Below are 23,083 nucleotides of genomic sequence, written 5' to 3'. Positions count from 1 at the left end.
ATTAGCCAGGTGTGGTGGTGCACGCCTGTAGTCCCAGCTACTCAGGAAGCTAAGATAGAAGGATCACTTGAGCCTGGGAGGCGGAGTTTACAGTGAGCCAAGAATGCAACACTGCACTTCAGCCTGGGCAACAGAGCGAAACTCCATCCCAAAACAGTAAAAAAAAAAAATAAAACCGGAAAACTCTGAAGGGCTTTGAGTGTACTCCAAATTAAGTGTGGATATTGGTACCTCAAGTTTAGCTGATAGGGCTTGAGTCAGAGTCTTGTTAAAAACTCAGCCTGGCCGGGCGCGGTGGCTCAAGCCTGTAATCCCAGCACTTTGGGAGGCCGAGACGGGCGGATCACGAGGTCAGGAGATCGAGACCATCCTGGCTAACACGGTGAAACCCCGTCTCTACTAAAAATACAAGAAAATTAGCGGGGCGAGGTGGCGGGCGCCTGTAGTCCCAGCTACTTGGGAGGCTGAGGCAGGAGAATGGCGTGAACCCGGGCGGGGCGGAGCTTGCAGTGAGCCGAGATCGCGCCACTGCACTCCAGCCTGGGGCACGGAGCAAGACTCCGTCTCAAAAAAAAAAAAAAAAAAAAAAAAAAAAAAAAAAAAAAAAAAACTCAGCCTGTCTTTTACAGTACAACCTGGTCCTGCTTTGAGGCCCTGTGTCCAGGAACTGAACCTGTACTTGCGTGAGCATCTCCACGTGGGTGAAGTTCACTCCCACATGTTATAACAAGTCCACTTTTATCACAGACCTGTTTTTGATGTGTTTATATGATTTTACAGTCACTAACCTTTCACTTACTTGAAAAAGATAAGGTCCAAACCTGAAAATTTGCTCTGAAAATTTGAGGCAAACCTATTATCTCCTGTACTATCACAGTCTGCACTAGGGCTTAGAACAACAGATTTAAATTGCTACCCAGCTATCACTAAATTAGTGCCCCGAAGGTCAGTAGCTGCGAACACTTCCCACACTTCCCGTCTTATGAATACCTTTCTAGGACTGATTAGTGATTCAGCTTTCTCTTTTTGTACTTGGTAGCTTTAAACATTCACTAGTTCTCACTTCAGTTGTAACATGCACATGTTCTCATTTTAAACAAAGCCAAATGGGTTTTAAATCCATAATCATTTTCAAATCGAGTATTCATGATAAATTTTGAATATGTAATAGATATGTACTTAAAACTTCACTCAAGAATTGCAAAATACTTATCTAAACATAGGTGTGTGCGTGTGTTTTGTAATTTTCAGGGAATAGGTTGATAATGGAATAGTGCTTGTTAGCATATGTCTCTAACAGGGTTTCTTCTGGCCTCTCTGGCTTCCTCCTTCACATTTCTTTTCATTTGTGTCTCTCTGATGTTGCTGCTGCCCATTCACAATAGTGGTCTGTTCCTTGGTAGGCCGTGGCTGCTCAGATGCATCCCAGACATTACATGCAACAGACTCGGGGCATTTGCTTTTGAATGGTACCCCAGCCCCACTATATCCAGGACTGAATTCATCACTGTATTTATTACCTTGATGAGTATTACATCTCTCCAGCTACTGAGCCAAAACCAGAATGTCATCCTAGACTCTTCCCACTCCCTTTACCCACTACTTTTGATTGCTGTCATTTTCCCAGATCTACACCTGTAATTTATCTAGATTTGACCTCTTTCTCTTTGTGGCAATGGCAATGGCCACAAAGAGAATGAGGTCAAATCTAGATAAATTATAGGTTCACTTGGTGGCAGTTTTCTCCTGAATTTCCTCATCTCTCCCAAACTGATTTTCCTATTTCCATTCTCACTGACTTCTCCCAAAACCCAATCCATTCTCTCACTGCTTTGATGGGGATACTTATAAAATGCCATCCAGACTGTTGATCCCCTGTGTAAAATTCTTTTGTAGCCCTCAGTCAGTTGCAGGATACAGCCCCAGCATGATCCATAAGGCCCTTCCTGGCTAGTAGCTCCTTACCTTTTAGCTCATTTTCCATGCTTTCCCCAGTACGCTACACTCTCTCTGGTTTCGGTGTCTATGCATAAGTTGTTTTTTGTTTCTAGAAGCCACTGTTACTTCATTCATCTGTTTCATCTTTCCCAATATGATATAGTTTGGCTGTGTCCCCATCCAAAATCCCATCTTGAATTGTAATCCAATAATCCCCACGTGTCAAGGGAGAAGCCAGGTGGAGGTGATTGAATCATGGGGGCAATTTCCCCCATCCTGTTCTCATGATAGTGGGTTCTCATGAGATCTGATGGTTTTATAAGTGTTTGGTAGTTCCTCCTGCATTCATTCTCCTTCCTAGCGGCATGTGAAGAAGGTGCCTTGCTTCTTCTTGCTTCTTCCCCTTTGTCTTCTGCCATGATTGTAAGTTCCCTGAGGCCTCCCCAGCCATGAGGAACTGTGAGTCAATTAAACTTATTTCCTTGGCCAGGCGCAGTGGCTCACGTCTGTAATCCCAGCACTTTGGGAGGCCGAGGCAGGCAGATCCCCTGAGGTTGGGAGTTCGAGACCAGCCTGACCAACATGGAGAAACCCTGTCTCTACTAATAATACAAAATTATCCAGGCATGGTGGTGCTTGCCTGTAATCCCAGCTACTCGGGAGGCTGAGGCAGGAGAATCACTTGAACCCGGGGGGCAGAGGTTGCAGTGAGCCAAGATTGCACCATTGCACTCCAGGCTGGGCAACAAGAGCGAAACTCCATCTCAAAAAAAAAAACACAAAAAACAAACCAAAAAAAACCCTCTTTCCTTTATAAATTGCCCAGCCTCAGGCAGTTCTTTATTGCAGTGTAAGAATAGACTAATACACCATTAGAAATCAGAGCTGGTGCTTCCTTCTAGGAGCTCTCCTGTCTTCCTCTACTCTCAGCTGCTTTGGGGAGTTAGGTGTCCCTTTCATGTGCTCCCACAATCTCTGTGCTTCCCCGACCTCATTGTGTGTCTCCCCTAGATAACTGAAGTTTTTGAGGGCAGGGCTTGTGTTAACTAAAGTCTATATGCAGCTCTGGAGGACTAGTACAGTGGCTGACACATAACAGATGTTCAATAAAAGTTCATTTAGAGAAAGAGCATGATGTTTTCCAAGGTCAGAGTTTCTCATACACACAGGAAATTAAAAAGCATGTGTGGACAGCAGTGTTTCCACAGTATTTCCATATTTCATATTTAAAATCAATCTTTCTATTCCTAATTATGTTACATTTAAGTGAAATTAAGGGGAATGATTTACTAGCAGTCTGTTCTTTCCTCGTTAGTTATATAAAGAGAGTAAAGCTCTTTATAATGGAGCAATTCCCCCTCCATTCCAGAGATCCTCAAACTTGATGGCACATTAGAATCAGCGGGGGTGCTTTAAGATATACTATGCTTGGGTCCTACACACATACACAATGTGTGTGTTGTGTTGCTTCCAAATGTTCTGCAGAATAAGTTATGCTCATTGGCTTTGTTATCATTACCCATTCCCATCTCAGCTGAGCACTCAACCTTGCTCCTTTTATGCATCTGCAGTCAGCTCATTTTCCCGCTTCTGGCTCCTCTGTAAACTTCACCACTTGCCTAAGTCCTCTTCCCTTTCCTTGGCTTGTACTGCAGCTCCTGCCCCTCATGAATCAGTTTCTATTTGTACTGATCAAATCGCAGACATGAGCTTGCCATTTTGAATTTCTAGTTTTACCTATATTTTGCTTAATCTGATCACCTGACACTTCCCTAAGGATATTAAGTAGCTTATTAGATATTTTATTTAGGACTATGTTATGAAGAACCCAACTCATGCTGGTTTCAACAAAGAGATCATTTATATTTATAATTTATTGGCTTCCTTAATTGAACTGTCAAGGTAGTTTTTGCATTAAGCAAGGCTTGATTCAGGACTCAAATGGTATCACCAGCAGCCCTTTCTTGGCAGTCTTTGATATATTGACTATTTTCAGGCTAACCTCCTTATAGGTAGCAAAGTGGCTGCTCCAGCTCCACACCACACTCTTCGTACTTTCAAATATGAAGAAGAGAGATGGCATCTTTCCTGGAATAGCCAACCAAAGTTTCATCAAACCTGGTCGATTTGGATTATGTACATTTCTCAGAATTGGGCCAGGATGTTAATGTGTTGATTGACTTAAGCCAATCAAGATTTTTACCCCAGGAGCTAAGGGTGCAACTAACCCAAGCATTGACTGAGATGTGAAGGATGAAGCAGTGGCGAATTCCCCTAGGAGTAAAGAATGAATATAGCAAGGGCAAATAGCAAATATTCACTGTATTTTATCTGTCAAAAATATTATCTGTCAAAAAGTGTTCCATCAACATTTGAGTAGTACATATTTAATTCAAAATGTCATACATGTCGATATAGAAGAATTGTTTGATTGAACCATGTTGGACTATGTTGAATTTCTAGTTAAGTGAATGCCAGAAAAAGGTATAATATGTTTTATTTTTATAAACAATGTAAGAAGGCCAGGCACAGTGGCTCACGCCTGTAATCCCAAATTGGGAGGCCGAGGTCAGCAGATCATTTGAGGTCAGGAGTTCAAGACCAGCCTGGCCAACGTGTTGAAACCCTGTCTCTACTAAAAATACAAAAATTAGCTGGGTTTGGTGGTGGGTGCCTGTAATCTCAGCTACTTGGGAGGCTGAGACAGGAGAATTGCTTGAACCCAGAAGGTGGAGGTTGCAGTGAGCCTAGATTGCACCACTGTACTCCAGCCTCAGCGATAGAGTAACAATCCATCTCAGGAAAAAAAGGAAGGGAGGGAGGGAGGGAGGAAAGAACTTGTGTCATTGAATTTATGAATTTAAGCTTTTTTGCAAATATTAAAACTTACTTTACTAAATATTAGAATGGTACAGTAGAGTCTGAAGACTGACTTCAAATTGATGCTTTGCCATTTAACTACCTGGATGACCCCGAATAAGTTATTTGTTTTCTTTGATCACTGGTTTTGTTTTCTGCTAGATGCAGATGTAACTAATACATCTCAAAGTTTGTGAGTATCAAATGAGATAATGTGTTAAAGCATAAACAGATGGTCCCTGACTTACAATGGTCCAACTTACAAGCTTTCTTTTGACTTTACGATTGTGGGAAAGCAATACATGTTCAGTGGAAACTGTATTTGGAGTGTTAATATGACCATTCTGTTTTTACCTTCAGTATAAATTCAATAAATTACATGAGATATTTAACACTTTACTGTAGTATAGGCTTTGTGTTAGATGGTTTTGCCCAACTGGGCTAACAAAAGTGTTCTGAGCATGTTTAAGGTAGGCTAGGCTAGACTACAGTGTTCAGTAGGTTAGGTATATTAAATGCATTTTCGACTTAAAATATTTTCAGCTTATGAATGGGTTTGTCAGGATGTAACCACATCACAAGTTGAGAAGCATCTGTAATGAAAAGTCAGAGTTAATTGTTATATTCAATTTTCCTACCTCATTGGATTGACTTTACCTGGCCAAAGAAAATATCGTCGTAGTTTAAATATAATTCTATTTTACTAGCACACTGCCTTTATTACTTAAAACCTCTTTTGTTTTCACGTTTTATTTTGGCTAAAGAAGCCTCAGAGTGGCCTATATTAGAAATATGTAACAAGATATTTTAGGATAAAATAAGAAGAGGTGTGCTGTTCACTCACAAAATCCGAGTCACTGCCACAATTAAGAATAAAAGCTCGGGCTTCTGGGAAGCAAAGGCAAAAAGACAAACACAGCTAAATGCACAGCTCTCATTTTGTAATAGCAGAAAGTATATCATTCAAGAGGAATGACAACTTTGCTTAGGGCAAATCTCTAAATAGAATATATTCCATCAATCTTTCTGTTAAGGGGTGTTGAACAGCATAATGGACCATTGTACCATAAAACTTAAAGGACCCAATAAGATTTGAAACTATTTTGGACAGTTTTCAATGGAGGTGCAGTCTATCCTGGGTTTGAATCTGCCGTTCATTCACTGTACAACACTGGTAATTTATTTAGCTTCTCTGAGGCTCAGCCTTTTTGTCTCTAAAATGGGAATAAAAAAAAATAGTACCTCCCCAATGGGGTTATTATAAGGATTAAACAAGAGAATGTAGTTGAAGAGATTGGCACAGTGCTCTGAATGCACTAAGTACTTAATAAATGTTGGTTGTTAAATAAGAATTATAAATTCTATCCATAAATATTTATTACTGTAACTAGATATCTGAAAAAAAATATTAGCAGTGAGATAATTTTATTGTGATTAAAGAAAGCATGTGATTGAATACTGAAAAATATGGTCCTTCAACTAGATAAAAAGAAACCTAACCAGCTGGAAATCTAAAGGAGAAAAATGAAAATATTGTTCTGGTTCTCTCTATGAGCCAATTAAAATTTTCTGTTATTTTTTAAAACAAGTCCATTTTGGACTAGAACTGAAAGTCTCCAACCTACTGTGAGTAGAAAAAGAGCCTATGGTAAGAAGGCTCAAAAAGCTAACTGACATATGTGAATCCAGGATAGACCTCATAACTTACAGTTTCCCAACAGTTCCTGCACCTTAGAATTCTGCTTCGATGTGTGTAGACTCAATAACATGTTGTAGGCAAGTTGATGTGTTCCAGCCATCCACTTATATAAACACTATTGTCTTATAGGAGACTATACATTCTGACTCCAGTTTACCAAAAAAAAAAAAAAGAAAGAAAGAAAGAAAGAAACGGAGTAATTGTACTAACTCTAGATATAATGCAAAATAAGAATACCTAGAGTATTTCACATACTAATATCTTGATGGTAGATAGCTTTTTAAGTTGGTCCCTTAAATAATCCAAGTAACAGAATATTTGGAATTATTAAATGTTAGCACTGAAAGGAGTTAGGAATTTGTAAGGGTCAGCTTAATACAGTCCCCCCCCCCTTTTTTTTTATTTTCTTTTTAATTTAGGTATGAAAACGAAGGCCCACATGCAATTGGCTAGTTAATAATAAAATGAAACCTTGAAATTATATTTGCTTACTCCTAGTCTGATACGTCTTTCACCTCACCACAGGGTGTTTGTTTTTTGTTGTTGTTCGTTTTGGGGGTTTTTTTGGTCATTATTTGTTTTTGTTTCTAGCTATTGTTGACTTTTAATATTTGCATTTCACAGGACAAGAACACCCTTTTTTTCCAAGTATTCTGTGATTCAGAACTCTAGTACACTCTATCTTTTAGCAAGTTGGAACTAACTTTTTTCTTTTTTTTTTTTTTTTTTTTTTTGAGATGTAGTTTTGCTCGTGTTGCCCAGGCTAGAATGCAATGGCGCAATCTCAGTTCACTGCAACCTCTGCCTCCTGGGTTCGAGCGATTCTCCTGCTTCAGCCTCCCGAGTAGCTGGGATAATAGGCACCCGCCACCACGCCCAGCTAATTTTTCTACTTTTAGTAGGGACGGGGTTTCACCATGTTGGCCAGGCTGGTCTCGAACTCCTGACCTCAGGTGATCCACTTGCCTTGGTCTCCCAAAGTGCTGGGATTACAGGCGTGAGCCACCGAGCCCGGCCTGGACCTAACATTTTTATAAACCCCTGATTTGCTCAACTAAATGTGAACTTCCAGGTTAGTTGGCTTTGATTGGAGACCCCCATACAGATGGCAGGGGAAGTTATAGTGGTACAATATCACACAACTACTCACCTGGAGTTCTGTAGACCTACTTGAGTTTGTATAAAAGACAGCTTCTTTGGCTTGACCTTTTTACTTGTCTACTGGTGGAAAGCCACAGTAGACACGGTCTCAAAGAACTGCCACCACCCTGGTCCCAAGGCCGACCTCTCCACAGCCATCGCTCAAAGAAAAAAGTGGCTAGGGTTGAGGCAGCAAGGTGGTGAGAAGAGGGTATGGCAGAAATTACCAATGCCAGGACTAAAAGGACCTGCCAGCTAGTGGTGAATTTGGATTTCCTCTTTCGTCAGCAATACTGTAAGTCCTCTTATCCCCCAGTTTTCTTTCTGCACCAGCTCCCAGGATGCAATTAAAAGGAAAGTGATCCCAAAAGCTGCTTCCAGGACAGGGCTTATGATATACCAAAGTTCAAAAAATAATTACAAAACAGATTCAGTGTAAATGGCAATATTGTGTATATATCTGCACTTCTGAATTGTCTACCTTTTATATAGTATGATTTGCATAATAAGACATAAAAGGAGTAAGTGCTACTTTTTTTCAAAAAGGCTATGACTGGGCCAGAGAAAATTTGGATGACTGCATTGTTCAAAATCTGGTTGGCTCTGATAGATATAGTTGTAGATATAGATATAAATATATTTTTTAACCATGTCTTCTGGTTTAAATATAAACACTGAATTTTAGAAATCCCGGTTTATGATAGGTACTGCCTTTTAGGGTGTTTGTCTCCATTACATCTAGTTCTAAAAAGATACGTAGTTCTCTATCAGTTTAATTTCAGTTTTCTTGTTAGGCCATTTTGGCGATCATCCCCTACATAGTGTAATGACAACTACTTTTATATCATGTGTCTTCATTACTTTGGTGTGGTCTGTATTGTTATGTATATAACAGAAAAGTCACCATAAACAAGTTAAAAGCAATTTGATGCAAACTGCCTATTATCCAAGTTTTGCTAGCAGTGAAACAGAGATACATTTCATGAGAGAGGATTACTGAGAAGACAGCTGTCATTTAACATTCCTAACACTGGGAAGAACCATAAAGCTAGATGGCTACTCTAAAATGTTATTGATCAGTTCAGAGCGTTCAGTTAATTATGTTAAGTTTTCATTGATTTGAAGTAGTTTCAGGGGAGACCTCTGCATTAGTGAAATGTTTCCATTTTAAAAATATTTTTTAAAGGAATATAGTTTATTTCTTTCAAGTAATCACACAAATTTAGTATTCCAAAGAACCTACTTTGTGATTATTTAAATGAATAGATAAGAAATATTTTCTAAGGCATCAATAAGACTTTAAAATGAAAACATCATTGTTTAACCACAGAAAAAAATTGTAACCTATCTGGTAATTAAAGCAATACAAATTTAAATTTCAATAAAGTGTTATTTTCACCTATAAATTGACTAAAATGTTTGAATGGAGAATACTGAGAGCTGGATAAGCGTGTGAATTTTAGAAAGAGGCTAACAGTTCATGTCATTTAGCTCAGCAAATCAGCTTCTGGAAATGTATTTTGAGGAAATAATCTCAAAGACAGAAAGATCTCTTTGCACAAAAATGTTCACTGCATTATTATCAATAATAGAAGAAAAAACTTAAATATCCATCATTAAGGAAATTAATTATATAAGTAAATCACAGTGTACACGTGCAGTAGATTAATACCCAGCTGATAAATGTGATTTACGCAGAATTTATAACAGTGTGGAAAACACTCCTTATTAGGAGGAAAAAATAGTAACAATTTTGTATAAGTTAGGAAGTCAGCCCTATTTTGGAACTACATATTAATGAAGATGGAAGGAGATGCTGAAATTTTAAAAATCTCTTAAGCTCAGCCATTTTACTTAAGGTCTTATTTATGCTAATATATAGTCATTCCTTTTTATTATTATTGCTTATACAAAAGTAAAAGTAAGCTGTTCTCTTTCCAGATTATCTCACATGCCAAGTTATGAGGGTGATAATAACATTTTTATCTTAAAGCAGAAATATCTTTAGATAACACATTTAAGTTTTCCAAATAATTTCACTTCATTATCCTTTTTTATTTGTGTTTTTCAATGTATTATTTGTGTATCTCATGATTTTGCTGCGTTACTCTTCTGGAAGAAATTATATTTCCTGGTAATTTCTCCTTGCTTGCACATCTGTCTACCCCCCACAAAACTCCACAAAACTGGAATTCTGAGATGGTATTTAGTAGCTGTTAGGAAGTCGAACCTATATATTTGTTTTAATTTTTTTTTTCAGAGGTTCTACAGAGCATGGGGATTATTTAACAGTTTTTAAGCACACATGATCCATTTACAAAGACAAAGCACCTTGTGTTTCTGTAGTTATTTTTATGTAAAGCTATTAAAGGAACAGGAAACATCTTTCGGCAGCCTTTCTCCCTACAACTGCCCCCAAAAATAGTCATTAGTATTAAACATAACAGAGACTAAAATTGTTTTCCATAGATCCTTGGAGAAAGGCTGCAAAGTAGCACTAAAGCATTTGGGGTTATTTATAATAAAGCCTGTGCAAAAGAAACAAGATGCCAATTCACGTGTCAGGCAGACAGTGGCAGCTGCTTTGTTACTATGTGGCACTGTCCCATCCTAAATCAAATGGGAAATGGGTACTGTTTGACAGATACTGTCATCAGTACAAACATTATTAAAGTAATTAAAAAGCTTCTTCTTTTTTCTAATCTTAGGGACAGGCTGTTGGTTTGTTCGGGCTTTCCCAGCCCTGGTGCTCAGGACTCCATGCATATTCCTACACCAGATTTTTGATCTAGCCAAGCCTGAGCTACGGTTTTTTTATCCCAGTGGGACAGTGTAGCTATGTTCTTGGCGTTTTCTGCCTATTACCAGTTAGGGTCTGTGAACAGAATCTCCATTTGTGAGAACCTCATTGTGGATAGCACGCAGTGGTCTTTTCATTTTGATTGATGGTTCTGGTTCTGCACCATCTGGCTTCTGATAGGCTGCATTAATCATATCCTGAACTAAGAAAGTGTAGACATGTCTGCTTAATATGTACCCATACATAATGTAGCATTAGTTATTCATTCAGCTTGCAAAACAGTCATAATGTATGCAAGGTCTTTATATAGTAAAACATAAATATTAATATGTGACCCATTAATGCTGTTTTTACTTGTACTAACCTCCCACTAGTACATTTGTTTATGAAGATTGAATAATTAAGAGAAAGAAGGCCATGTGCACATTTACATGAACACATATAGTTTTGCTGATGTCTCCTATAAATTTAGAGTGATGTATGTCTGAAATACTTATTTGCTCGTATTTACTTTATATATACATATATCTTTAATTGCCTCTTGAAATACAGGTTAAGTGCAGGCTGCAATACAGATTAATTTTTTCTCATGTGAACTGCTTGCATCAAATGTAGGTCATCCATTTGCCGGGGTCATGGGGGCGTATGTGGCCGTGCTCTTTTGTGCTGCCTCTGGCTGGGCCCACTCTGTCCCCTGCTGTGTGATAATGTCAAGAAAAAAAGAGGGGCCAGCAGAGGCCAGATAGGAATTCAGAAGTCAAAGAAAGTTTGCTCCAGATTTAGGACTATCATACTTATCGGTAGCTCAAATTCCGTTTTAGAAATTTGCTAGGACCTTTTCCATTTAAGAGAGATTTAGTGTGCATTAATCATAATCCTTTCAGTACCTAGAGAAGGGAGGGGAAGGGGATTTAAATTCTCCTGGGAAGTTACCTTGTACAAAATTGCTGGAGCATATTTCTTGAGATAGCAAATTAAAACCATAACTTCATAAAACACATTTTATGTTTTATTAATTATGTTTTGTCATAACAACACTGTATTCCTATGTGGTTACATCTTCTTGTATGTGCCCCAAATTCAAAGCATGTGTTTTAATGAATTATACTATTGCAGAATAAGTGAAGATTAATGCTCGCCTGCTGCAGAATACAAAACACAATCCATGCTGTAACAGTAATCAATCATCGAATAATGCATGGGAAACAAGGCAAATCGTCATAGTTTTTGTTGAGAAATAAGTAAACTACAGCTTCTGCTTAAAAGGTGATTGCAGTGAGGTTTAGTCACATAAGCTCTATGAGCAATACCAACAGAAATTGTATAAAATGTAATGCAGGGATCCAAAATGACATCTTAAGAGTTTCAAATACTAAGGTAACACCATGTAGAAAGCTGGAAAAAATAATTTCAGAAAATTAGGACTTCAATGTCCAGCTCCCCCCTCTCTTATTTTAAAACTACTTTTAACTGTTTTTTCCAATAGTTTAGATCCTGTTACTGCTTAACTTCTTCTATTAAGTGCTTTTTAAAAATAGGCCCACCCCTAAGAACACTGCATTGACAAACCAAACTAGAGAGTAGGAAATGTTATATATAAATAGTCTATGACCATGAGCTACTGATGTAGTTCTAGGAATTTGCGAAGAGTGCTAATTTTGCTCGGAGAAGGCAGAGTTTGTGTCTTGACTTTGCCTCCAAACTAGCTAAATGATCTTAAAAACAGGTTTATACTGACTGGCCTATTTCCAGATTAACCCTCATTTTAAGATATAATAGCTGAGTGAGCTTTTTGTCTTAAAAAAAATAATGTTTAATAACCTCAAGCCTGGTTTCTTATCTTGAAATGGAAGATCATCCCTGCCCTTAGTTTTAGTTGTTTGTGAGGGCCACATGAGATAATGCATGTGTTATAAACTTTTAAGTACTATAAAAATATATGTACTGTCATTTTTATTGATTAAACTTTCCTGGATTTCATCTGCTGCATTCATGAGAGTATGCACGATGATACATTCTCCTCCCATGTCACAGTAAATTTTAAGAACCAATAAAATGATGAATACATGTGTTTCCTGGTGCCTGAATTTCTCTTCTGTAAGTTCCCTCTAGAGTTTACAGGAGAGGTTAAAAACTGCTTTTCCCCTGTAAGGGACCATATGCTAGTTCACTACATAATTACAGCATAATTTAATTTTCTTCTTCCAGCAACATAGAAACTATTGAACTGTGCTTCTTTAAAATTAAGGGCTTTCATCCGGAAGCTGGGACAGGACTGAAAGGGAAGGTATTTTAAACCAAACCATTTCATTCGCTCAGGAAGGCTGTGCCAGAAAGACAGCTTTCAAGAGGCCAGTCCTCCGCTCCTCCATTGGAGAACGGGTGCCGTCCAGGAGGGGGGCATGAACAGATGGATAAGTTAGAGAACCTGACAGCTTTCCTCTCCCTCCCCGAGTCGTCAGTAGACTTTGATTCGAAATGTAATAAACTCCCAGAATGCCAAATAAACCTCTTACAAGTATATAAATACCAAAACACAAGGAATTTTCTTATTTGTAACATTTTAATGAATCTTAATGTTTTTGCATTATCATGAATATATCAGTGTTTACATTGTGCCTCTTCTTCATATTACCAGCTTGTCCGAAGGACAACCAGATTATGTATAGTTCTCCAACTCAGGGAAATCACTATAGGCCATGTTTTCTGTTTACTTAGACTTTAAGTGAAGTTAGGTGTCCTCTGTATGCTTGTACCTAGTGTCATAGCACAGGATTTATATGCATGTAAGCAATGTGTTTGTAATAGGACTCAATAGTCTTTATATATAGTTTTTTAAAACATTCACTTATTGTCACTATATGCAAGACATTGAAAATACAAACAATAAGATTCTGTGTGGTCCCATGTGTTGACACACTCTCAGGCTGGTGGGGAGGATGGAGATGAACAGCTAATTTTAATTCTAAGATTCATATGTAATGCCATTACTACCACTAGTAGTAATTACTGTATTATTAGTAGTAGTGTTAACAGCAAAGCATAAATGTGTTTTAAAGGAACCTTGTAATAAAAGTTTAACTGAAGGTCATTCGAAACTTTGAAAGCACAAATTATTCACTGCTAGATTCATGCTTGAAAGTGGTTGTGGGGACCATGACTCATTAATTATTTCATTCAAATAAATCTATTGCTCTTTCCCCTAAGAACTAAAAATGTGTACTTCTTTTTTTCTAAGATCAATATTTAGAGGTTTCTCTAAACTGTTGTGGTTCTTGTGTCAACTTCCCAAGAACACGATGGTCCCAAGGTACCTTTTTGAGTTTCATATTTGCCTTAAATTGTAACCAAGAAAACCAAGTGGATACCCATCCAAATAACTGTCCAGTGCTTTTTCCTTCATAGCACTGAACTCGTATGTGTCATTTCTTTGGATGCCTTCTCAAATCATAAAGGTAACACGGAGGAATTACTTCCTAGCTGTCTCTCCTATACTGCAATAATTATTGCCCTCTGCTCTTCCCAAAGGCCTCCAAGATTACTGACAGCCCTGACCAATGTCTACCATTGCCATCCCCTCACCCCCACCCCTTACTAAAGTGTCCCACCCCATACCCTTGAATACAGATTAGAATCAAAGCAGTAACTATTGGGAGGAGAAGGGGGTTGGGATGGTCATGCATTATGCAGAGTTTGTCAGCATTAATGTGAACAAAAGGTCACCAAGACTCATCAGATTCACAATGGAGAAAGAACATCATTCTCTGCTTTTAGAAATTCCTTATTTTATAGTTTACCTAGTATGCTGCAATTATTTAATTTCGAGTTAAAGATACTGTTCTTGGTGAAAAACCTATTTATTTTTAATCGTAGTTGATTAACCTGTATATTCCTAGTTGTGAGTTATTTCAGTTATTTACAGTTTGTACTTGACCGTCACAGCCAAATGCAGATTTATCATATAAAGGAAGGAACTATTCTCCTTAATTTGTTTTCTTTTTCACAGCCTGTTATGGTTTTTAAAAGGAGTTAAGGCATGAAAAAGCCCTGAAACAATAGGCTAAAGTCATCCTCTGAATATGTGAGATATTTTATCGTTTCAGAGAATCTTTATAATTTAGGGATGTTTTAAGAAATAAAACACGTATAGAATGGAAATTTTTTTCTTTTTTAAAACAATCATTTCATTAGGTTTCTTTATTAAAGAGCCTATTCACAGGGTAAAATGACAGCATGATAGCTGTTTAAGCTCATTGTTTTCAGATGGCAGAAACACAGACTAATAAAAGGAAAAGCCTCTAATATAGTTAATATAACCAAATGTTAGAGGAGGTAGGAAGATGCTTGTCAGAATCAAATAACTTACAAGCCACGGTGTCCATATTTTTCCCAGGAGTGAAAAGCCTTAATATCACAGCTATTCAATTTTCCATTCCACAAACATCCATTGTTTATAAACATTTCTAAACCAACTCTCTGTGTAGCATACACATATGCCTTGTGCTCAAAGACAGTTTCCCCTTGTTCCTTTTAGTCTCTTTTCAGCTGTATTCTTGCTGTTTTATTCATCTTCCCCCTTTTCCCTTCCACATTAACAATGTAATTCACTTTCATATGTATTCCTAGAGTTGTATTTTTGTTTCAAATGATGATTGCATCCCTCAACCCCAAAATGTCTGGGTAAATAGTTTATGGCCATCTGTATTCTGTCATGCAAAAGAAGATGGTTCTTCCAAATAAATTCAGTGACTCAGCCATAATCACCAACGTGTGTGTGTGTGTGTGTGTGTGTGTGTGTGTGTGTGTGTGTGTGCGTGCTGGGGGGAACTATCATTTTATAATTTCAACTTCAGACAACCACAACCCAGAGCTTTTTAAATGCCCATCCTTTCACAAACATAATTTTATTTCTAACATTTTTGTAATCCAAATGTGCTAAAACATCTAGGCAGTATGCTGTGTATCAGAAAGAGTGCGTGCTTTGCAGCCAAGTGAACCTGGCTTGGAAAATGCTTTCTCTCATTGACTAGCTGTGAAACTTTGGGCACGTTTCCTAATCTATCTGACCCTCACATTTGTCATCTGTGAAACAGGGAAAATAGTATCTACTCTGTGAGAAATAAAACTCTGAAAACCACTGATTCATAGTCAGTACTCATCAGATCTCTCGCCTATTTCCTTTCCCTTTCTTCTAAATAATTTCTTGGATAATATGTTCAGTAGTCTAGACACTTGGAAATGCTGAATTATTAAATATTTTCATGTTTCGTTTCTCACATCTTTCAATGGCAACTGAAAAAAAAACATTACCATAAGACACAAGCACCTGGACACTTATAAGCATGGATTAACTCAGTCAAGCCCATTTATATACATGGGGTCAAAGTCAGGTCCCACCCCAGAGAACATTGTGAAGTCAAGTTTGCCTCCTCCGGCAGTGAGCTTCTCCTTTCCCCCTCTGTGTGCCCTTCTTGCTGCTTATGGACTCGGCGACCTCGCACTGTCTCCAGTCATCCAGTCAAGCCTGCTTTCAAGAGAGAATGTGAGAAGCACGTCCATTACGAGATATACATTATTGAAAAGGGTCAATAGGAGAATCTCCCTGGCTATTTTCATTTTAACAGAAGAGATGGGATTTAAGCCAAAGTATTAGCTACTAATTGTTGATTCTCATGTGTTAGTGAACCTTTCTGTTTTCCAACAGACTTTCTGGAACATGTCAATTATGGAGTCCCTGAAAATTGCTTTTAATTGGCTCTTTCGCCTTAAGTGGCTACTTTTGATGACTTCTGACCCACCAAAGAGATCCACAAATCACTGGAAACTGTTCCCTTCTGGCAGAGGCCCATTTCACTTGTGACCAAGTCGTCCGGTAAAATGCACAATGTCATCAAGGAAGGGAATTGGAAACAGAACAGAGGATGTTACTTACAGCAGAACTACTAGCTATGGTTATTCCTGGTCATCAACATGTCCCAAGAAAGACTTAAAGAGCAAGAAAAGGTAGAGGAAAATAACTTCTACCTTCAGTGCAAAATCAGTTTTACTGTGCCTTTCCTTTCCTTTTTTTTTCCTTGAAACAGGGTCTCGCTCTCTCACTCAGGCTAGAGTGCAGTAGTGTGAACATGGCTCAGTGCAGCCTCAACCTCCCAGGTTCAAACAATCCTCCCACCTCAGCCTTTCGAGTAGCTAGAACTACAGGCACGCAACACCATGTAACTAATTTTTAATTTTTTGTAGAGATGGGGTCTCACTCTGTTGCCCAGGCTTGTCTCAAACTCCTGGGCTCAAGCGATCCTCCTACCTCAGTCCCCCAAAGTGCTGGGATTACAAATGTAAACCACTGCTCCCACCCTACTGTGCCTTTCTTTAAAGTCTTTACTTTTAGAAAATATCTGAAAGCAAATGAAAATCTTGTTAATAATGAAGACAATATATTACAAGCAAAAATATCTTTTTTCCACTCAGGTAAATTACAAGGGTATTTTCTTCACAATCCCTAATAAGGGAAAGACTGCAAAAACGCACAGATAATTGTTGATAATCTCAGCTTTCTGCTGACTTTTTGCTTCTTTCTTTGTTGTACTGTTCTGATAGAGGATTTGGGTAGATACGGAAGATCAAGGAGAAGTAATATAGAGGAATTCACTTAATTGCTAAATGCTCCCATGAAACATATGAATGATACACTGTCCAACACTGGATTATATACTGCCTTGTGTGCTCACTTAATTATATCTTAGCAACTATACTGTACATTTATCAGGGGAAAGGACGATGTCTTATGTCTTTGAACATCCTTAAAGGAACCTAGGCTAGTAGTTGACATTGAATAATAGTTTCTAAGTAAATTCTTGCCAACTGGAATTGTATTTATGGTAAAGCTACTTGCAAATTACTTGCATTGAGACCAAATGCAAACACTAGAGGAGCCAGACGTGGTTTTCTTTGGACACACCTTGGATGTGGCTGATGTCCTCCCCACCTGCCTTGGGCATACCTTTATGATAAAACTTTAATTCAGTCAAACTAGTATCACTGCACGTTTTTAAGAGACTTGTCCACTTTCTGACCAAATTATCTATCTACCAGAGGTTCTCAGTCAGGGTTGGTGTCACTCTATCAAGGGGGTATATGGAAATAGGGAGGGGTTGGTTGTTGCTAGTGGTACTACTGGCATTACGCTCCTAGGGGCCGGAGATGCTAAACATCCTAAATGTTGCACAGCACAGTCTGTCACAGCAAAGCATTGTTGTGCTCACAGTATCACTAGCACTCAGCATTAAAATACACTGGATTCCTTAAAAACTTGTCCTGCTTACTAAATGTATTAGTCTGTTTTCATGCTGCTGATAAAGACATACCTGAGACTGGGAAGAAAAAGAGGTTTAATTGGACTTACAGTTCCACATGGCTGGGGAGGCCTCCGAATCATGGCGGGAGGCAAAAGGCACTTCTTACATGGCAGCGCCCGGAGAAAATGAGGAGAGAAGCAAAAACGGAAACCCCTGATAAACCCATCAGATCTCATGAGACTTATTCACTATCTCGAGAATAGCATGGGAAAGACCAGCACGGGACCCATTACCTCCCCCTGGGTCCCTCCCACAACACATGGGAATTCTGGGAGTTACAGTTCAAGTTGAGATTTGAATGGGGACACAGCCAAACCATATCACTACACAAGCCTTATATTTTACCACTCCCCCCTTGCACGCTATATTTAATCCTTACTGAGCTACTTCGTTCTGGATCATGCCAAGCTCTGTCTACTTCTACATCTTTGCAGATTTTATTTCTTAGGCTCCTGACCTACTTTCTCTTCTAGCAAATGTTTTTTTATCCTTCAGGACTCAGCCCAGGCACCTCCACGAAACCTTTGCTTCTCACAAACCCAGCCTGGAATATCTGGAATAAGCACTCTGTGCTTCCCTCTGCCGTGACATTTGTCCCAGTGAATTGTGGTTATTTATTTTCATGTCCTCCCACTAGACTAAAAGCTACTTAAGAATAAGGTGTATGTCCTAGCAATTCACTCAGTGCCTGACACATAGTGGGTACTTAATAATTTTTGAATGGATGACTCAATCAGTGACATTGTCAGACAGGAATTAGTTCATTTGACAGACATTCACTGTGTATTCCTCATAACTTTATGCCAAGGAAGAGTCTTGGCATGAAGCAACACTGGCATTACGGATGGGGAAGAAACCTTAGGAGTGAGGTAGGAAGAAGGGGTAGAGAAATTATCCACATAAGAGGGTTAGCTCAGGCTTTATTCGCTCAGTAGCCCTTAAGACTGTGAGTGGGATATGGTAGTAGGAGGGACCCAGCCAACACTGTTCAAAGTTTGGAGCTTGGACCCAGCCAGTCCACAAACATATTGACCCAAAATGAGGTAACTACGGAAGTTGGAGTAAGCATTTAGAAATTTGACAGAATAATTTTGTGTCTCTTAAATCTTATACTGAAAACTTTGGTGCTTGTCTTTAATGCCATTTTTTCTAGTCATTAATATTTATCATATCTTATAAATCAGTTGGTTCCTGGTGGATCTGAAATTTTTCTTTCCAAAAAAAAGAAGGAAGGAAAAACATTTAAATAGCTGGTCCTCAGTACTGTGCACCAGACTGGTCTAGGTGTTCCCAGCAGTGACTCTGTTTTGTACCAGATTCCAAGTTAGATGCCAAAGAATCAGAAACTTGCTGCCAGTTCTTTCCTTGCTTTTCTCCCCTCCTGGCAAGAGGATGGCTTACTTGAGATAGAGGCAAGCAGGTAGGACAGGGTCCTCTCTGAGTGACTAGCATTCTAGGTAAGGCAATAATACTTAGCCAGAGCTGCCATATGAAGAAAAAAAAAAAAAATCTGCTCATCTGGATCAAGCCAGTCTGGCAGGAGACTGGGACACCATAGAATCTGGGGTGCCCAGTTTTTACCCAAACAGCAGAATTTATGGTACTAAGTCCAGCACCTACCTCCTGGTGGACTGGTGACCGCCAGTGTACCCTCCATTCTGATGATGATGAGCTCAAGAACTAAATGAGACTGGCTGGATTCATAGGCTAAGGACCCTCATTGGCAGCAACTCAGCAGGTTATGGGAGGCAGTGGCCGACGTGTCTAGAATAAGAGGAGCATAGTGCCAGGTATTATGAAGATTCAGACATGAGCAGTGTTGTTGACAATTTGAACCAAAAGCGTGGACCAAAGTACAAATAGAATGCTTTAGGAGAAAAAGAGAAATACAAAATGTAATACTGCAACCTTAAAGAGTAAATATGAACTAGTTTGTGTGCCAATTCAAGCAAGGCAACGTTACTTTTACAATTATTGGAAGAAGTTGAAGATGGTAATGGTAGTGGTACATTTATTGACTGTAAAGTAAGAAACAGTATGACCCTCATAAAGATTGTTTATGTGTAGCAGGGTTGAAGTGCCATGTGATAAAACTCGTAAGCTTTACTTACAAGAGTTCTAACTAGTGTAGAAAAAAATCCTGCCAGACAGTGTGTCTGCTTTGTTTGGAATAGAAGCATAAATATCTAATTTGCCTTGTTACAGAGAAGAATGCATGATCTATGCAGCATGTAGCCAAATAATCATTCTATCAGGCTCAAAATGTAGGGAACATAGTTAATTTGCTGCTTTGCCCTAATCCTTATTCTCAGATGGTGAAACAAAAATCTCTACATTTGTACTTCATTTAGTCATATTTCACCTCTTAGAAGCTAAAAACACAATTTTGCCAGAAGATCAAAAATAAAAGCAGCCAATAGCATAAGTCAGGATACCCTAAATTAGGAAAGTTAGAAATACACACAGTAACAAATCTTTAAAAGTTTGTTTTTCTCTGAGCATTTCTCTAGTCTGTGGTTTTTTTTTTCTTTTCCATTTAAGTGTTGTGTCATGAAAGCAAGTGTGTCTGTAATGATGAACATGTCTCAGGAGTGTAGGGCAGGACTCTATAAACCTTTAATACTAGCATTTCACCACAAAAGTTCCTTTGTTAATTTTTCTGTTGAAGAAAAATGGGGGTGACTAGCAGCCTTAGACAAAAGCTTAGTTTTTGTTTTCAAGCAAAATTGACTTGATGTGGTGTAGGTTAGAAACTGATATTTTATTTTTTTAATTTGTCAGGCTTTTATTTTTTAGGTGGTGCCTTGCCCATATTAGATGTTTCAGTTTCCTAGTGTATTTGTAACACCCAAAAGCAAATGAATTTTTATGAAACCATAAAAATGATCAACTATACACTGTTATATAGAATGTTCATGTGCAGCATAATTGTTTAATGCTGTTTTCTTTCCACATTAAGTCAGCCTGAAAGGTTATTGATTGTCACCAACACTGTTTCTTAATGCCAGAATTCTCAAGACCTGTGTCTCAAGGGACCCTAGTCAGGAGGGTAATTGTGTATGTTGCTGCTCTCTGTTGAATACCCGGTGACAGCCTGTCTGGATCGACTCAGGTTGTAGAATGGTGCATTTCACGATGCTGAGTAGCCTGCCATTCTGGTGTAAAGTGGGAGTAGCCCCTCATTTATGGCTAAGGGAAGAGAGAGTTGGATGGTGAAAAACAGCACAATTTTAGTAGGTACGTTATATTCAGAAAAGACTGAGATACTATTCCATGCGAAGTTTTAAATTTTGCCTTAATTTATAGATATGTGCCCAAATCATCGTGTTAGTTACTTTCATTTGTGTAGTACTTTCTACAAAGCACTTTACCTATGAATTATCTCACCACCTAGCCAAATAACTCTCAAACAAGTTATTTGACTTATTTGATCCTCAGTTTTCTGATCTGTGAAAGTGACATAAAATTACACAGCGTCCTATTAGCCAGCCTCACAGAATTGTGAAGGTCAAATGCAATAGAGCTTAGAGATGCAACTGTTGTTTTCCCTGCAACAGAGTAAAGTCACATAAGTGAACAACTGTTCTTAAAGCAACTATTGAATGCTAAGTACTGTGCTGTGGTCAGCGGAGTCCAGTTTCATATACTGGGAATGGATTCTGGCATTCCTGTGACATTTTATACTGAATCACCTGTTTGTTCTTAAAAACTGAAGATGAGGCCAGGCATGGTGGCTCACGCATGTAATCCTAGCACTTTGGAGGCCAAAGTGGGCAGATTGCTTGAGACCATGAGTTAGAGATCAGCCTAGGCAACATGGTGAAACCCCATCTCTACAAAAAAATATCCAAAAAAAAAAAATTAGCTTGGTGTGGTGGCATGTACTTATAGTCCCAGCTACCTGGGAGACTCAGGTAGGAGGATCACCTGAGCCCAGGAGGTTGAGGCTGCAGTGAGCCATGATCATCATGCCATTGCACTCCAGCCTGGGTGACACAGTGAGACTGAGCTTGTCTCCAAAAAGAAAACACAAACAAACAGAAAAACCAGAAACGAAAAAGATGAGACCAGGCAAATTGAGTGTGGGGTGAGGAGGGAGATAAGGGATGTGCCCTAGCTTTACATCTTTTCTAAGATTTTCTGTTTGAAGTATTCTTATTTGCTATAAATCTGAGATTTACACAAAGTGATTTCAACCTCATGACGTGTCCAAAATAAGTTCTCGCTTGCTAGGCTTGAGCCCTAGGTGGTCATGTCCCGCTAGGCTGCCTAGAGCCTTCAGGATTATAATGTCTTACACATGTTTCTAGGAGGGCTGCAGAGCTGGGTGGCATGGAGCTCATTTGCATGCACTTGATTCACAGCCTCTATTTCCAGGCAGTCACATTTTCCTTCTCAGAACAATGTCCTAACTGTTGGAAGTGTGCAAATTTTCATGTTTGTTCTCAATGATGAAGAGCAGAAAGTCTATAAAAATGTTAAATTATGGTAATAAAGTAAATGTCTTCATTTACTGAACTGATCTTTCCACATTTAGAATAAATATCTCCTTTGTAGTAACTGCTTAGAAAAATTCCAAAAGCTTTGTGACATTGTTATGAGAGAAGATTTTTTTCCCCTCCTCTTGTGAAACTGGTTAGCAACATCTCAGAAAACTAGAATTCTCTAGTAACCCCTAGGTCAAGTGCCCATCTTCACACACACCTCTTTTATTCCACCTCACTTATGAAGGAGCAGCTTATTCTTAATTCCTGGCTGCTTTTAGGGGACCAAGTTAATCTCAACAAAGAATGGTAAATCAGATTTGCAATCTGTGATGTTAGGGAATAGAGTGATATCAAGTAATTAGAAAGAATCATACAGATCACCTTAACCACTTGACAGCCCAAAGAAGCAAAGTCTCTGTCTAAAATTACATGGCTGCCAATCTGGATAATGTAGCAGGATCCCATCTCTACAAAATATCAAAAATTCACTGGACCTGGTGGCACTTGTAGTCCCAGCTACTCAGGAGGCAGACATGGCAGTATCACCTGAACCCAAGAGTTCAAGGCTGCAGCAAACTATGATCACACCACGGCATTCACCCTGGGCTACAGAGTGAGATCCTGCCACAAAATAAAATAAAATTTACAGCTGGGCGCGGTGGCTCATGCCTGTAATCCCAGCACTTTGGGAGGCCAAGACGGGTGGATCACGAGGTCAGGAGATCGAGACCATCCTGGCTAACACGGTGAAACCCCGTCTCTACTAAAAATATAAAAAATTAGCCGGGTGTGGTGGCGGACAGCT

The 23,083-nt window shown here is 38.8% G+C and overlaps 1 protein-coding gene across 4 annotated transcripts in view; it reads left to right on the top strand.

Moving 5' to 3' along the window:
- Positions 1-23,083, top strand: part of CDKAL1 (CDKAL1 threonylcarbamoyladenosine tRNA methylthiotransferase) — a 713,545-nt gene that overhangs the window by 603,810 nt on the left and 86,652 nt on the right. The window contains exon 14 of one of the 4 annotated variants that reach the window (XM_065544371.2): positions 16,141-16,439. The exons of the other annotated variants lie outside the window; for them this stretch is intronic. Coding sequence (XP_065400443.1) covers positions 16,141-16,296 — 156 coding nt within the window. The 3' untranslated portion in view covers positions 16,297-16,439. Of the gene's footprint in view, positions 1-16,140; positions 16,440-23,083 lie in introns of those variants that run through there. 4 annotated transcript variants of the gene reach the window in all.

This window comes from Macaca fascicularis, chromosome 4 (assembly GCF_037993035.2).
Source record: "Macaca fascicularis isolate 582-1 chromosome 4, T2T-MFA8v1.1".
Classification (NCBI taxonomy): domain Eukaryota; kingdom Metazoa; phylum Chordata; class Mammalia; order Primates; family Cercopithecidae; genus Macaca; species Macaca fascicularis.
This window is presented reverse-complemented; position numbering and strand designations above follow the sequence as displayed.